At 39.3% G+C, this 16,728-nt stretch overlaps 1 protein-coding gene across 1 annotated transcript in view; it reads left to right on the plus strand.

The window, feature by feature from the left end:
- The window catches only part of LPCAT1 (lysophosphatidylcholine acyltransferase 1), an 850,717-nt gene that overhangs the window by 668,884 nt on the left and 165,105 nt on the right, over positions 1-16,728 (plus strand). Inside the window, exon 9 of the mRNA XM_044065140.1 lies at positions 15,716-15,798. Coding sequence (XP_043921075.1) covers positions 15,716-15,798 — 83 coding nt within the window. The remainder of the gene's footprint in view (positions 1-15,715; positions 15,799-16,728) is intronic.

Genomic DNA, 16,728 nt, shown 5'->3' on the forward strand with positions numbered 1-16,728 from the left:
TACTTTATCCAATGAGACTAAGCCTGTTATTGGAGGAATTCTAGTACTTTAAATTATATGAGATGAGAATACTGACAGTACAAATTAAGTACTGTGCACAGCACTTCTTTGTATAATACCCTGAGCAAGTACACTAAAGGAAGCAAATTAATTTTAAAAGGTCATCAGTGAACATCGTTGCTCCCTGCACCAAAGACCGTGTGTCCTAACAGCTTGAAGCAAAGAAAGATAAGGTTAAACTAAAACTTGCAGTCTCTTGTAGCAGACTTCTCACTGACTGTCAAGGGAAAACAACAAGAGGGAGGAGCTTGGGGTTCTTCACCTGGGGAGGTGGCACCATGTACAGCAGTTCCTTGTATAATACTGCTCACTAGTAAGAGATTTAGCAGTTCTGGAACAGTTTGACAAAGATCAAACAGCACATTAATGGCCACAGTTCTCTTACAGAACAGTTGTAGCAATTTCCATTTAATGGAGACTTCTGTAAAACATATGCTTATTGCACCATCTGTCTGTTTTTAGTCCCCATACACCTTGGCATCAACAAAAAAAGTACAATTACAAACTAAAACTCATATACGTCTATGTAGTAATTCTAGCTCTAAATATCTACACAAACAGACACACACAAACCCAACACCCACACCCTTAACATGTATAACTGTGAAACAGATGAATTATAACGTGCAAAACTGTTACTCTTTTTAACTTAGTGTTATCACGCCTGTTATAAATACGATTGCTAAATCTTACAGTAATTCTTCTGCTATGTTGCTTTGTAAATATGCTGTGTGGTATAAGTAATTTGTGCACTTAACAGTCTGGACCACATATGAAAACTGTGTTGTGATCAGGACAGCTACCTAAAAAGAATGAGAAAGTTAAATTTACTGAATACCCCAGAAACTGGGATGTATAATCGATAAACTTGGATAATTTAACAGAATGGCTTCCACTAAGCAAAAGAAGAAATAGTTAACAAACAGTTATCACCAATGAAAACAGGGGTCAGACCCAAAGTTATGACAGACTGAACCCTTCAAGATAGTTTAAAGATGGTGCAGTGATGAAAGAGTTCTTCATGTAGCACAGCCTGGATATAAAGAAAGTTAGAATGCAATTATTTTATTTTATTTTACTTTTGTTACCTTGCAAAAAGATTTCAGGTAAAAAATCCTTTTTAGCCATAAGCCTGCCACAAAGATAAACATAACATTTGCTGATAAACAGTATTATAGACACCAACTCCTGGCTTGTTACAGTTTACACTGACAGAAATTATAGATTACATAAAGACAGTTCTTGTGACTGAGTTAGTGACTGACAATCACAATGACAAGTAAATAAGTCGTCAGCTTTCAATATTACAGTATTGCATTTTCTATCAAAGAAGCATAAATTAAATACATGTGTACATATGTAGATAATTTAACAAAATGGGAAAACTAGTTGTACAGGAATGACTGCTCTAGGTATTGGCATACGAGTTTCTGGAAAAGGGTTTTGTTGAGAGTCCAGTTGTTAACCAGGTTCAATAGTCCAGGAGCAAGAAAATTCCTCTAGTTCCTGCAAATGAAGCCATTGAGCCAAGTCTCTTACTCTAACCAGGTTAATTTCAAAGTATGAGGATTGTCTCACTGAGTTCATATGCAGAAACTACAGGAATTTTCTTGCATGCTGTCTACTTTTGGTAATCTGATATTCCATACTGTGATTCACCAGGCAGAACCGAGAGCGATGTGGAAGATACCCAGACAGTTCCAATAGTAGTAGGAGCAACGGGTCTTATAAAAAAGAATTTACAATCATATTTAAATATCGGCGTTTCGTAAAAATCTACTGCCAATCATTAGCGGACCGGAGTTACGCTGTGGTGACCCCTTACCGGGAAAAGCCGAAAGACAAACAACATTTAAATATGTTACCAATACATGTAACTCCATACGAACTGCAGAAGGAGTCATTACTGGGCACATTGCGGGTGCTGCAAAGAGCACTACTGGCTGACATCAAAGATTGAAACAATACAAATTTCATGAACTTTAATCATACTTTAACTTAGGAATGGGGTCAATTCCCGTCATGGCATTAGAAACCCAAAAGACTTGGAGAAGTTAAAAAAGTGCATATGTGATATGGTGCACTGCAGGATTATGATAGAAAACCTATATAAATGCATATGTATGTCTGTGACAGGAATTCAAATTAACAAGCGCCTGTCATTACACTTGAAACAGTTTGAATCACAAAGATTCAACTACACAATACTTTGAGTCACAAAGATTTAAAGACAAACAAAATCTAATTTTTTTTTTGGCAGAAGGACAAGCTCCAAATGCTGCATTTGTTCTGCTGACTCTAATTTAAACAGTTTGATTTCAAGTTCAAGTCTCTTTAACGCTAGATGGATTTTTAAGTCCTTTGAGGAAACGTTGAACTGTCCTTTTTCTGAGTGCTGCACATTCCCATCACCAAATTGGTTATCCTCCTGGTTTCTGGTCTGTGCTGCAGCTGTGATTAAGGCTGCAATAATTTCCCCTTAAGTCAGGTTGGCGTGCCCCAGTCCTTTGGATTTGATTCACACACACACACACACACACACACACACACACACACACACACACACACACACACACCCCTGGGAAAGGCTGGCAGAGGTTTACTAGCTATGCCCCCTTCTGCCCAGACTATAAGGTAGATTCACTGCCACCAGTAAGTTACTAGAAGGCTCTTAAAGGGTATCCAATTATGCTGAGTGAAGTTAATATTAATATAGATGATAGTAGTTGACCAAGACAGCTAGGCCTTCTGGAGTGGCCCACACAGTGTCACCAAACAAATATAGATACACTCAAAGGTTAGATACTTGTTACAATGGCCAGCCACAATAAAAGTTTTAAATATATTTAATAATAAATAATAAAAGAACATGAAAATATTGAATATATATATTTACAGTAAACCACAGAAAATATTGAAATTAACATTGATGGACAGACTCATGCAAATAAAAAAAAACACACTGTAAACTAAGCTTCACTATATTCCTGACTGAATCTAAGAGAATTGACTCCTTCCTAATAACTTACTTGGGCAAGGCAAGATGAAATTCATGAGCAGTCTTTCTAGTCAGGCACCCAAACAGAATACTCAATTCTCTGAGATTTCACTTTGTCATATCTAAAATATAATTTCCAAAAATGCTGGCAGAATAACCTCATCTGGTCACCCGACTCTAGGTACTCAAAGTATTCCCCCTTGAAGCTTGAGACAGGAATTTAGCTTAGATGGCTACAGTACACATCTAAATGTTTCTGGCAGTGCCTGGGGCTTCCCCTCTTTTACTGAACTAATGAACAAAGGCTTTTTCCCAGACATAGCACTCCAGTCCTATTCAGCACTGTGGGGTAACGTTTTAATAGTTTAACTGCTCATTTACATTTCCCTTATTTTTCTTAAAGTAAGCTAGCTGGTACATTTAATTCAGTTGGAATAATACATGTACATTTCTTTTCATTCCAACAGGGTGCACTGTTGATAAATTTTAACACAAGCAAAGCTGACAAATACATTTTAAGCACAAGCATTTGTACAAATCAGATTGATATACAAATGACCTACAGTTCTAATACATCTGTAGCACAAGCATCTTGTATAAACCAGTTTGATATTCAAAGGACATGTCATTCTTTACAAAACTCCAGCTGGCACGTCCCCATATCTTCACAGACCACCTTGGGCATAAAGAGAGACACCCTGTCCCTGAAGCATCAAAAAGGGAGGAATGGCCATCAGAGTTTGAAGTTAATCACTCTCTTCTAGGTGCAGTGTTGCAAAGAATGACAACCAGGCTCAAATGAAGCCACAGTCAATTTTTAAAAGACAAATTTAAGGCCCCAAGAGGGATTAATAGATTTTTCTAGAGGGCTTGATGTGAAGAGCGCCTTTAAGGAATTGTTTGACCTCAAAAGAAGAGGTCAACAGTGGGTTCATTGCCAGGCAGCCAGAGATTGCTGACAAGTAATCGCAGAAGAATATGCCAAGCCAGCATGGAGCAGTTCATACAAGTATGAATGGACCAAAGGAACCCCCACTGAGAAGGGATCCTGGTGATGCTTAAGACACCAAACAGAAAATTTCCATATAGCCATATAGGGTTTTTTGCTGATGGGTTTCTTAGCCTTCTGTAGTAACCTAAGCATTTCCCCATAAAAGCAGTGTCTGAATGGGATCAAAATCCTATCACCCTGTCAATTGAATAGTGGCAAGTGAGGGTGCGTGGTCAACCCCTAGACGTAAGTGAAGATCCATCCAATGAGATAACGTATGATGATTGCCCTGGGCCAGTTGAAAGAGGAGGGAGAACCAGTGCTGTGGGGGCCAAAGTGATGTCACCAACATTAGGAAATGAAGTGTAAGCATGTAGAAACATCCCGTTCCAAGAGAAAGACATTGTGTCCACCTTCAAAGTCAGAAGACTTGGCACTGTGGAACAGAAGTGAGGAGGTTGCCTGTTTAGAAGAGAAGCAAACAAAATCCACTTGAGGATTAACCTGTTGATGTACTATGTCCAGAAATACCTCTTTGCGAAGCATCCATTCATGAGGTTGTGTCCGGGACCCGCTCAGGGGGTCTGCCACAAGGCTGTGTTCTGAATTAACGTAAATCACCTGAAGCGTTATCTGATGACAAGATAGCCAAATCCCAGGTCTGAATGACTAGTCTGCAAGGAAGATAAGACCTTATTCCTCCCTGTTTTTTGATGTATTACATGACTTTAGTGACCTTTAAAGGGCATGGAGACCAAAGAGAATGGAAGGCCTGAAAAGCAAGAATGAGCACCTTGATATTCTTTATGTTGATGTGGCCTGACCTCTGATGAAGAGACCATAGACCCTAAAGCCACAGATTGTTGGAAGTTGCTCCCCGCTCCAGATTGGAAGTGTCTCTGAGCAGCTCCTAAGTATGGATTGGTGTCTGAAAAGGTAGTCCCTGATTGAGGGAAACCTGAATCCACCAGTGTGACTTGAATTTCAGACAAGGAAGTAAGGGAACTGGAAGCTCCAGTGAATGGCAATGCTGAGGCCAAACCATCTTTAGGTACTATTGAAGTTTCCTCATTTGAAGATTGGCAAAGGGGAGCATGGATGTGGTAGCTGTCACAGACCACAGGATTCTGGGAAATTCCCTTGCTGAATTGAGAGAAGGGGAAGCAGAGACTTGAAGTAGGTTGTCAGAGAAAGAATCTCGGAAGAAGCAAGAGAAGCCAATATTATAATGGTCTGAATTCTGCATCCCAGACAGATGTGGTCTTGAAGAGGAGTTGGACTGGATTTCTTAAGACTGTTGGTGATTCCGAGGCTGTGCAGAAGGAGCATGGCAAAGTTCAGATCCTGCAAAAGTCTGGATTGGGAGGAAGCCTGAAGAAGCAGATCATCCAAATATGGGAATATCTGGATTCCCAAAACCTGCAAAAGGCTATGAAAAATGGGTCAGACATTTGGTGACCACCTATGGGGTCATAGAAAGGCCAAAGCAGAGAGTTAAAAATGTGAGGAAGAAATGGCGAATTACAAAACAATCTCCTGAATAGGTGGTGAATGGGAATATGAAGATAGTCGTCCTTTATGTTTAGGGATATCAGAAAGACCTGTAGAGGTAAGAGGGGAAGCATTCTCTGGAGGGAAAGCATCCAAAAGGAGGGAATCTTTAGAGAGGTACTTAGGAAGGAAAGGTCTAAGACTGGTCTCAAGGATCCTCCTTTTCTGGGGACCAGTATTCTGTAGTAAAACCCTGTTTCTGTTTGGGATACACTAACTGGTTGAATGGTGATATGATCCAGTAAATTTGCAGAACTCCAGTGGAAGTAGAAGGGGTAGGATTTCCATACCATAAAATAACTGGCAGATAATGGACAGGACCCAGGAATCTGAAGTTATCTGTTGCTAGACAGGGAGTGATGGGGAATGTCTGTGGGACTGGGGAACTTGGGGAAGGGGAGAAAATATGACAGGCAGAGGAAGATTTGCCTTGAAAAAGGGACTTTTGTGTTTTAGAAGTCTGAGTGGATTTATCAGCAAAAATACGCTTACAAACCCCCTTCCCCTTAGAAGGCTGATAAGGTTGCCTACTCACAAAGGCGAACTTAGAAGGATAGTTTCACTGAAAATTAGGTATAGGAAAAACAAAGATTTAAGATCCTGAATGATTTTACCTTTGTCTTCTAGAATTTTAAACAAGTCAGCAGCAGCTGTTCCAAAGAGATTCCAGTTTTCCAAAGGAACATCTAGAAGCTTGACCTTAATATCATCAGGTAAAGCCTGGAGGCTAAGCCAATAATACCTCTTCATAACAGAACCAGAAACATCAGCTAAATCATAACTGCATTTGATGGAGTGACGAGCAACCTGGGAAGTGAAACTTAATAAGGAGAAAGCAGTAGTCTTTCCTTCAGAGTCAGGAAGGTCAGACAAACCCCCCAGCTGTGACAAAAGAGCCAAGACATGCCTGTTCATGTGGGTTTGATAAGTAATGGCCATGGAGGCCAGGGTGGCATAAATATAGACTTTTTCCTCATTCTGTTCATAGCCTTACTATTTTTATCAGAAGGAAGGAGCTTGGCAGAGGGCAAAAGCTTGGATGACATTTCTGCAGAAAGAGACACAACTGTAGGTTCTGAAGAAGGACATTTGTAGAGGTACTTCAAGGCCTCAAGCACATTATAAAAATGGTCAAGCTTTTTAGATGCTGGTGGCTAGGAATCAGGAGCAGCTGTAAATGTATCCAGCAAGGTACCCAACACAGGAGGAACAGCAGAAGGTTTAGGGGATTCCATCTGCAACAACTTATAATACCTCATTTGAATAATAGAGACTTGTGAGAATTCCCACTTAAAATACTTTGTCTTTCTTACGAACTACTGTGCCCTCAAAAGAAGACTCCTCAAAAGGAGAATCAGGACTCTGGCAATCCTCTTTCTCAGATCCATAGACCACAGAGGTTTGGTAATTTTGTGAGGAGTAGATCGAGTCGTCATCTCCTGAATCAACCTGCTCATCTGAAGAATCAGACTTCCGAGTCCTTTTGGCTGGAGTAGCAGACAAGGCGAAGCAGGAACACATGCCCCCTGAGGTGATCTTAAGGCCATCAGGGTATTGAACAATTCCCCAAGTAAACTCATGCAATTACCTCTGCAGATCTTTATTGATAAATGTGCCTAGTTTTTTCCTTCTTTAGTGGAACGTCTGCTTTGACTAACCTAGGAGTCTCAGAGCCATGCCTACACTCAGTGAGGGTACCAGGGACCTCTTCCCCTCACCAGAATCTGTTAAATCCCCCTATGTCATTTAGAAATGATCAGCTGTAGTTTCCTCTCAATCTCCATTGTGGACAGTTGCATTGCCTGGATCAGCTGTAGTTTCCTCTCAATCTCCATTGTGGACAATTGCATTGCCTGAGAGGACGTACGAGTGGCCAGTTACATGCAAGTTTACGATAGGGTTGCTGCAGAGGAAACCAGTGTCTGCACTGGGCAGTCTTCAGAGTCTTCACTAACCTCAAGAGAGACATTAGGAGGAGGCTGGACAGCAGCAGAATCAGATCAAAACTTCTTGATCATCATCTTGAGAGACAGCTGTACTTTGTCACAGGAGGACTTGGCCATGGTACCTGGATCAAAAGTTTGAGACAGTGGTTCTCAAACTAAATAAAAAGAGAGGACAGACAAATATGAAGCATTTTAGGCACACTGGGCATGATTGTGTGATGCACCTAGGCAAAAGAAGCACCTTTCATGATGGTTTTTATGTGGAATCTTCCTCTCACACTGACATTTTCCCTTCCTGCATTAAATGAATACTTTGTACACAAATAAAGGAAGAAAAAGAAGGAACCTCAATGGGGCAGTTGTCTGCAAATGGCTCAGTAGAAACATCTCAGTGAAAGGCATTCAGACTGGCATTCAACTGTGGCTTTCGTTGGAATCAGAGAAGTTCTCAGTATTCAACTTACATATGTCACCTTTATGCCCTAAACCTGGTACAGGGAGCATACAGCTGATGTACAATGCTGGAAGGATATAAAAGCTTTGTTATACTGGCTGGACATTAAGCTATCCTTAGCAGGAGTGTAGAATCCTCAAAATATGGAAACATTCCTACAATGGGGCCAGGCCAGCCTCAGGGGGAAGTTGCCCCCCCGTTGTAGAAGGAATCAGAAGTCCACAAAAACGACAAAAATTGATTGGCCAAAGAAGAGCCATAAAGATGAGAGCGTGGACTGTTGAGGATAAAGAAACTGTTACTATTATGCACAAAGCCCAGAATTTCCAGACACAAGATATACAAAACGATTAAGAGAGAAATTAAAGGAAAGAAAAATACTTCCGCAGGAAAAAGTCAGATGCTTCAAATAAAAATTTACTTTCATTAATGCAACAGATTTTTGAAAAACAGTATATAGATCAAGACATTTTGATCTGTTTGGGAAAATAAGCATCTGAGGAAGTGAGGAAATATAAACAACAAAACCTAGAGATATTTGAAAAATATAAAAAAGAAATGTGGACATGGGAAAGAGAGATTTGATATGGTGCAATATTTATGCAAAGGAGGAAGCCAAGTTAACTAATATAGAGAAGGCAGTCTCAAAGAAATTTGAAGAGGAATATAGGCAAAGCCATCCTGATATGGACAATTTCACAATAAAAAGATCAAGAGCACAAAGATATAATGTAGAAAAGACGATTTAGTAAAGTAGAAGTTAAAGAAATAGAAGTTGAGGTTATGGAGTGCCTGCAAAGTGAAGGATTTCATGTAGAAGGTCTAAAACAGACTACATCACAGCATGATGGAGCGAGTCCCCAGAATAAGGAAAAGCAAGAAGGTCAGGAGACATGTAACAAAGAAATATGGACAGGGGAAAGGAAAAGAGATTTAATATGGTGTAATAGTTATGCAAAGGAGAAAGCAAAACTAGCCAATACAAAAAGGGCAGCACCAAAGATATTTGAAGAAAAATATAGGGAAAGGAATCCAGATATGAAAAAACTTTACAATACAAAATATATGAAGACTAAGAGGAAAAGTAGAAAAATACATCAGTAATGGAGAAGTCAAAGAAATAGAAATTGAGGTTATGGAACAGCTGCAAAGAGAAGGATTCAGTGTAGTAAATAGAGTACAGAAAGCACCACATCAGGATAGAGCAATGGATATCCAAATTAAGGGAACACCAGTGGAACAGGAAGCAACAGGTCAGGTGCCATATCAAGATATCTTGGAGCCTTCCACAGGAAACAGTATAAATGTTCACTTGAAGCTAGACAGCAAGGAAAGGAACAGGAAACTGTGGAAACTCTGATGCAGTCAATGTTGAGGAGTGATAGGTCAGTGAGTTCCCATATGACAGAACAACAGATGACACAGGATGAAATTAAAGAGAATGTGCCACAGGAAGATGCTATAGAACTTTTTATAGAATGCCCACAGGAAATGGAAAATAAGGGATTTGCCCTCAGTATGGAAGAAAAGGAGTTAAGATCTGCTTGATTTAATAGACAAAGACAGATATATCAAGATCAATGAGAGAAGTAGACTGCAGAAGGTTAATAAAACCCCAAAAGTTAGAAACTTGATAAAACAAATGAACACAGTAATTAGGACTGTCCATAGAGATCCATGCAATATAACAGAAGTCAACAGAATATATTACTGTGCTGCTAAATTAATAACTGATGAAGTTCTACCACAGGAACACAGGGTAGCGAGGGAAAAGAGGTGGTGAAACTGAATACCATCATGGAAATATTGAATAGAGAAAAAGCAGCTAAGACAAGAAGTGTCACTGTTAAAAGATTATAGAAGATAGTTAGATCAACAAAAATACTAAGAAAGATAGATGTGATAAAAGCAATGCCCAGTATTAGAACAGACCAGGATCTATTATGTGCTATTGGAGATAAACTAAAAATTTCAAAACAGGTGGAAAGACTTAGAAGATACAAATATAGATATAAGGGAAAAGCACAAAATAAGCAATTTATTGATGACCCAAAAAAGTTTTTATAGAGAATTGGGAGATAAGGTAAAAGGAATTGAAAGACCGCCAAAAAAAGAGGAAGTAGATACATTTTGGAGAAGTATCTATGAAGATCCTCTGGAACATAACAAAGATGCTAAATGGATAGGATAGAAAAAGTAAAAGAAAGAATAAGAAGTTTAAAGGTACAGGATATGAAATGGGATGAAATAACAGCCAGAGAGATTGAAACAAAGTTGAGAAAAGCCTCTAACTGGAAAACCCCAGACCCAGATGCAGTACCTAACTTTTGGCTTAAACTATTAACTTCCTTGCACGAGGACTTAGCCATGAATAAGAACTAATTATATGTGCACCCCGAACACACACCGCACTGGTTAACAGCTGGAAAAACAATGCTCTTAAGAGTGAACTTGCAAGCTACCCTAAAAATTATAGACCAATAACTTGTCTTCCAATGATGTGCAAACTATACACTGAAATTGATGCTGACAGAGTTTATAGTCATTTAGAAGAAAACTCAATTATGGCAGTATAACAAAAGGGCAATAAAAGAAAGTCATATGGAACAAAGGATCATTTGTTGTTAAAAGTTATAGTGGAGAACTGTACGAAGTATGGCATGGATTTACTACAAAAAAGCATTTGATAGTATTCCACATTCATGGATAAAAGAGTGCTTAAAAATGTATAAGATGCACCCTACACTGATTGACTACATTACAGCAACCATGAAACAGTGGCAGACCACTTTGCAATTAAGCCACGATCAAGGACAGATTATTATCCCAGGAATAAAAATTCAAAGGGGGGATATTCCAGAGTGACTGTCTGTCACCATTGCTATTCTGTCTTGCCATTAATCCATTAAGCTGTTTACTTAACAGATGAGGCCATGGCTACAATTTGGCTTCTAGAAAACAACAAAGTCTAATGACTTCTCATCTTCTCTCTGTTGATGATTTAAAACTGTATAGCTCATCAGATGAGGAGCTGAAAGCACAGCTGCAGGTTGTCAAAACTTTTTCAGATGATATTGGAATGTCATTTGGTCTTGATAAATGTGCAAAAGCAACCTTTAAAAAAGGAAAACTGTAGCACCAGAAAAACATAAGTTTGGGACAAGAATGTGATATAAAAGAACTTGAGCAAGAGGGAGTGTATAAATACTTGGGAATTGATGAAGGATCGACAATAAAACATGAATAAATGTGAATAAAGCTCAGTAAGGAGTACTTTAGAAGACTTAAATTAATCCTGAAAAGAGCATTGACATCTAGGAACAAGATCCAAGCCATAAATCAGTTTGCTCTTCCTGTCCTAACTTACAGTTTTGGAGTGATTAACTGGCCCCAAAAAGTGTTGGATAGATTGGATATTAAAACAAGAAGGATGCTTCATGCTTACCAAATGATTTATAAAAATCAGTGTATACCAAGATTATATATCCCCCACTCTGAAGGAGGGATGGGGATCCTTGAAATTACATGTATAGATCTACAATCATGGGACTCCACGCATATCTGCTGACCTCGCAGAATCCAAATATAGTTAAAGTTTTGAAACATGAGGAGAATAAATCTAAGATGCCATCTCTGCTTAATTTAGTAGAAGCATATCAATGTCAAGCAAGAATGGAAATTATACCAAAGGTAGATAAAAAACAGGCAGCAACTTAATGTGCTAAAACACAAAAGAAAGAATATAAGGTGAAGGACCTGATGAGAAGGCACAAAATGTGGAAAAAACGTAAATATAGTTGCAAGTACAGAAAACTTCTGGAAGAGTCTCCTGTTGATCAAGAATGAGTGCAGGAATTGTTAAGAAGAGGTGAATTCACATCAAGAAATGAAAGGTTAATATTGGCAGCCCAAGATAGTGGGCTGAGTACACGCTGGTTTACAAAGTCCATTGAACATGTGGAGAAACAGACATATGTAGGTTTTGTAAAACCAAATTGAAAACAGTCACACACCTTGTTGCTGGTGTGTGAGGCAGAGGGACTGTATACTGAAAGCATAATAATGTGGCGAGACTGTTACACTGGAGATTGTGCAAATATTATGGTAACGAAGTGGCTGAAAAACACTTGGAAACATGAGCCACAGAGAATCATGGAAAATAATTACGTTTATATCACATGGGATGACCCAATACCAACAGTTCATAAGATAGATGCAAGAAAAGAAGGCAAAAGTAGCATTGATCATTGAAATCTTCACACCCAGTGACTACAGTGTCTTGCATACAGAGAGACACAAAAGTCATAAAATACCTGGATCTGCAGGCAGAAATGAGAGCCATGTGGAAGAAAGATGCCCAGACAGTTCCAGTAGTAGTAGGAGCAACTGGTCTTATAAAAAAGAATTTACAATCGTATTTAGATATGTTACCAATTCATGTAACCCTGTACGGATCGCAGAAGGAGTCATTACTGGGCACATTGTGGGTGCTTCGAAGAGCACTTTTAGCTAACGTCAAAGAGTGAAACAATATTAATTTCATAAACTTTAATCGTACTTTGACTTGGGAATGGAGTCCATTCCTGTCATGGTATTAGAAACCCAAAAGACTTGGAGAAATTAAAAAAGGGAGATCCCATAGGTAATGAATACTGCAACAGTGATAAGGACATCTATTGTTATGGTAAGATTTTGCACAACTGTACTTTCCTGCTTAACTCAATGACCCCATATTTCATGCTGTCACATTTGCAGAAAATTTCTTTCCCCACCTCAAAGCATGCATAGTGGCTTCAGACCTCATAAGACAACATAATATGAACAAGAAAACAGTGCCAAATTCAGGAATAATCCTAGTATACAAACTGTACAGTAACAAGAAAAAAGTCATTGCCCATAACTTAACACCCCATTAAAATGATATATAGATATGAACTCAAAATATCAACAAAAAACTCTGAAACAAAATCAGATCATCCAAAAGTAAGCATGAACTAAGAATTGCCACCTCTACTAAAGACAAGCACAAAGCCTCATTCAGCTATGTCAGATACCTTAGAGGTAATGCTCAGAGCTAAAAAGTACTTACATCTCCAGTGGACACAGCTGAATTAGTGTAATAATATGTTGGCTGTCTCCCCCTAACTTTTCCTAACTTATTAGCACACCCACACCTTCCTGTTTGATCACCTCAGAGAAAGTCCTGAATGCTCTCTCCAAGGCGAAAAACGTTTGCTCCATGAGTCCTGATAATGTTGCATGCTGCCTTCTTGTCAGCACCAGACATTGTCTGATAGGTTCACTACCAAGTGAAAGTGGTGTCCCTTGGGGTCAGTGCTGTGACCACTATGTTTTGTTTAATTCTCTAATATCAACTCTGACAGCAAGGGCCTTTGGCTGACCAAGTTTGCAGGTGACTGCAAACTAGTTGTTGTCCATTAACTCTCCAGCTCCCTACAGATTTTTCAGGAGGGACCTGCATTCAGCAGTAATGGGGTGCCTGAACTATGGCCTAAAATTAAATGCCAAGAATACAGCATTGTGTCCCTTTACAAAACTGGGCATCTGTGTACCTACAACATAGTTGACACCATTTGAAAGTTGGCTCAGTCATTAGGGACTTGGGAATGTTTGTTGACAATGAACTATCTTTTGATTGCCATGTATCCACTGTTAAGAAATCCTTTTACCCAGCCAGACTAATCACTATGGGCATTTATTCCAGATCTAAGGACATTATCCCTCTCCCTTCCCCTCATCAGGCCCATAAATAAGGTATGATATGCCCTTTGGTACAAATTTGTGCAAGCATTTGCTTGAGAGTTCACAGCATGTCTTTGCTAAGATAGCCAAGTGCACCTCTTCCTTTAGCTATCCTGACCACATTAAAGTGGCTCTGTCTCTTTTTCTGATTCCTGCAGCATATTGAGAGGTGACCTCTATCTAGCTTAGGGAGCCTTGTTGAAGCCAGTCCTATGTAACTTCCTGCACATTTACAAAACTAATAACACCCAAACAACCCTCTCAAAAGATCTTAACATTCATGAAAACATAAACAGAATCTTTTGGCAAGATACATATATATTTCAGAGAAATCCCTCTTATGGAACGCACTTCCTTCTGATATGAAGTAGAGAAGCTCCCTGACCCTCTAAGTGTAACCTGGATAGATGTATGGGCAGTCGTAAGTACACCCTGGGTATGGCCCCCTAAAGCCGTTACTAAAAGGGGTTGTAGCTAGATATAAATTAGTTATTTCAATGAGTACCTATGATTGGGGCTGTAGAGGCTACTAATGATTGGCACCCCAGTATTAACTTGTGAATGTATGAACCTATAGATTTACACGGTGGACATATCTAGTGATAAAACATTTTTTGCAATTAATTTGCATTCTAATGATGTTTGAAATGAACAGTTGTATTATACAGGTACTGCAGTGTGTCTTACTGTTCTCTGTTTACTTTTAACCTTTTTCACAATGCATTATTGTAACCAATTCCCATCACATTTGCTGTCTGAAGAGTCATTCTTCACACTTCACCATGTCTTGTACTGCAGTGAGTCATGTGTTTTCTAATGCTCTGTCATGTATAATCATCCATCCTTCCACACCCCGCTTTTTCACATTTTTGTAGATGGGGTTGGGGTGTCACTTCAACAGTGACAATTATCTAGAGCGAAGGTGTACACCACAGGGTGACCAGCCATGCCATGGTAGTTTTTCCACACCATAAACTTGCATGCACACAATTGCCTATGGCCAATTTACAATGTCCAGTCCACCTACCACATGTCTTTGGAATGTGGGAGGAAACCAGAGCACCTGGAGGAAACCCACACGAACACAAGGAGGACACGCAGACTCCACACAGAAGGTATCCCAGCTGAGAACTGAACCAGGAAACCTCCTGCTGTGAGATGCCAACACTATCTATTGTGCCACATTACTGAATGCATCATTAAAGATATTACTACATGTAATTCACAGCTCCAGTCTGGCCTCTTAGTCTTTACTGTCTGCCTTGACAAAACATGCTTCTCATTTTCCTTTCTGTATAAGGTAAGCTCAGTTTGTCTAGGTACGTACTTCCTGTTTGTCTTTTGATAGATAGCTTACAATATTAATTTCTGCACATATTTCCCATCTATCATGTGACCTCCTTGTCCATCATCAAAGTACTTGTTAATGTCAGCTGGCTGTGCAAGCTAGAGCTTCCTGCAGAATCCTGTTATCTGTACCTCTCAACTCATGTATGTAGATTAATAGAAAATTTTACGGGTGGCACTTAGAAATGTAGTCAGACCTGTCTGGCACTTTTTCAAGTGCTGTTTCACTTTCATATATGTTTATTTTCCAAGGTCTTAACTTGAGTCTTTGTAGGTTTTTTTTTTTTTTTTTTTTTTGAATGTGCCTTATCTGTCCCTCTCATTATGTAGGGAATAGCATTGTGGATATTTTACATTTGTTAACTGGGTAGAGTCTGGCTGGTCAAGTAGCCCATTTTCAGCAGAGACCCATGGAGATCAGCTCCATAACAATAGTACAAAAAGATTACAAAAATTTTAGCAGTTTGTTAAATAATACTTTATGGAAGATTACGCATTAGCATTTTTTTCAGTACATTTCTTGTGGAGAAAATTCTTACTGTTTATTATTTCTTATCCCAGTTGAAGTAAAATGTGTACTGTAAAACAATGTTTTCTATAAACAGTTCCTACCAGTCTACATACCTTCAGAAGAGGAGAAGAAGAATCCATTACTGTACGCGAGTAATGTGAGGCGGGTGATGGCAAAGTGAGTACACAGCATGAGGACCACTGTATTAAAACAGCAGTACTGGCTATTTCATTTGTTTGGGAGGACAGTGTTTTGTCATATTTGCAGGTAAACATTGTTAAGGTGGTGTTGTGTGCTTTACCTTCAGAGACCATGAGTCTATTATTCCACCTTTCCTGCTTTAAAACCTTGGTTCATGCAAGCTGTTGTGTGTTGGTACCTCATACATAAAATAGTATATGTAAAGGCAGTAGTGCAGTCCCAACATTGGTTATATTACCGAGTATTTTTGTAGTCCATTACTGTCACTCTTCCATTCTGCCCAGCACATCATAGGTTGTATGTATTATTCTTCACATTTCACATACCTACCCTAGGAAGTAATGTCACCACAGCTTGTATGTGAAGCTTTTAACTATAGGCTGAGAGTACCATGAAATTGCATCGTTAAAGGTGTGCGCTGTTTGTGCACAGTCTTTGTGAAGAAGGAGACAGCTGAAGGTTGCTGTGTAAGAGTGGAACATTTTTCTGCATTCCCACACTTTCCAGGAGCTGCATTTTGAAAGATTAAAAATAGCTAACTGAAATTTTATAAGGTCTAGTTACCACAAGGATGTGAGTGTCAGGAGTTGTCCTAATACTGCATTTTTGCAATTTATTTGCTGTGTTCTCTGTGAATTGTTTATGATGCTTTCTGTATGTTTTATAAAGCTGTTCTGCTGAGATGGTATCCCTTGATGTCCTTCTCTTCCCATGTTGCAGTATTGCAACATGTGGGATCCTCCGCCTGAGGTGACCCAAATGTCTGTCCCATATACAAAAGCTTAGTCTGGCTGCTGCATGGTGCGTGGGACCGTCAGACATTGGAACCATAAACCGTGGGCCATAAGTGTGATGTCTGCACACACAGACCTCGGAACTTCTCTGCAGCCAGTCGAATGTCAGCTT

The sequence above is a fragment of the Protopterus annectens genome, chromosome 3.part0, assembly GCF_019279795.1.
Source record: "Protopterus annectens isolate FY-2018-M chromosome 3.part0, PAN1.0, whole genome shotgun sequence".
NCBI lineage: Eukaryota > Metazoa > Chordata > Ceratodontiformes > Protopteridae > Protopterus > Protopterus annectens.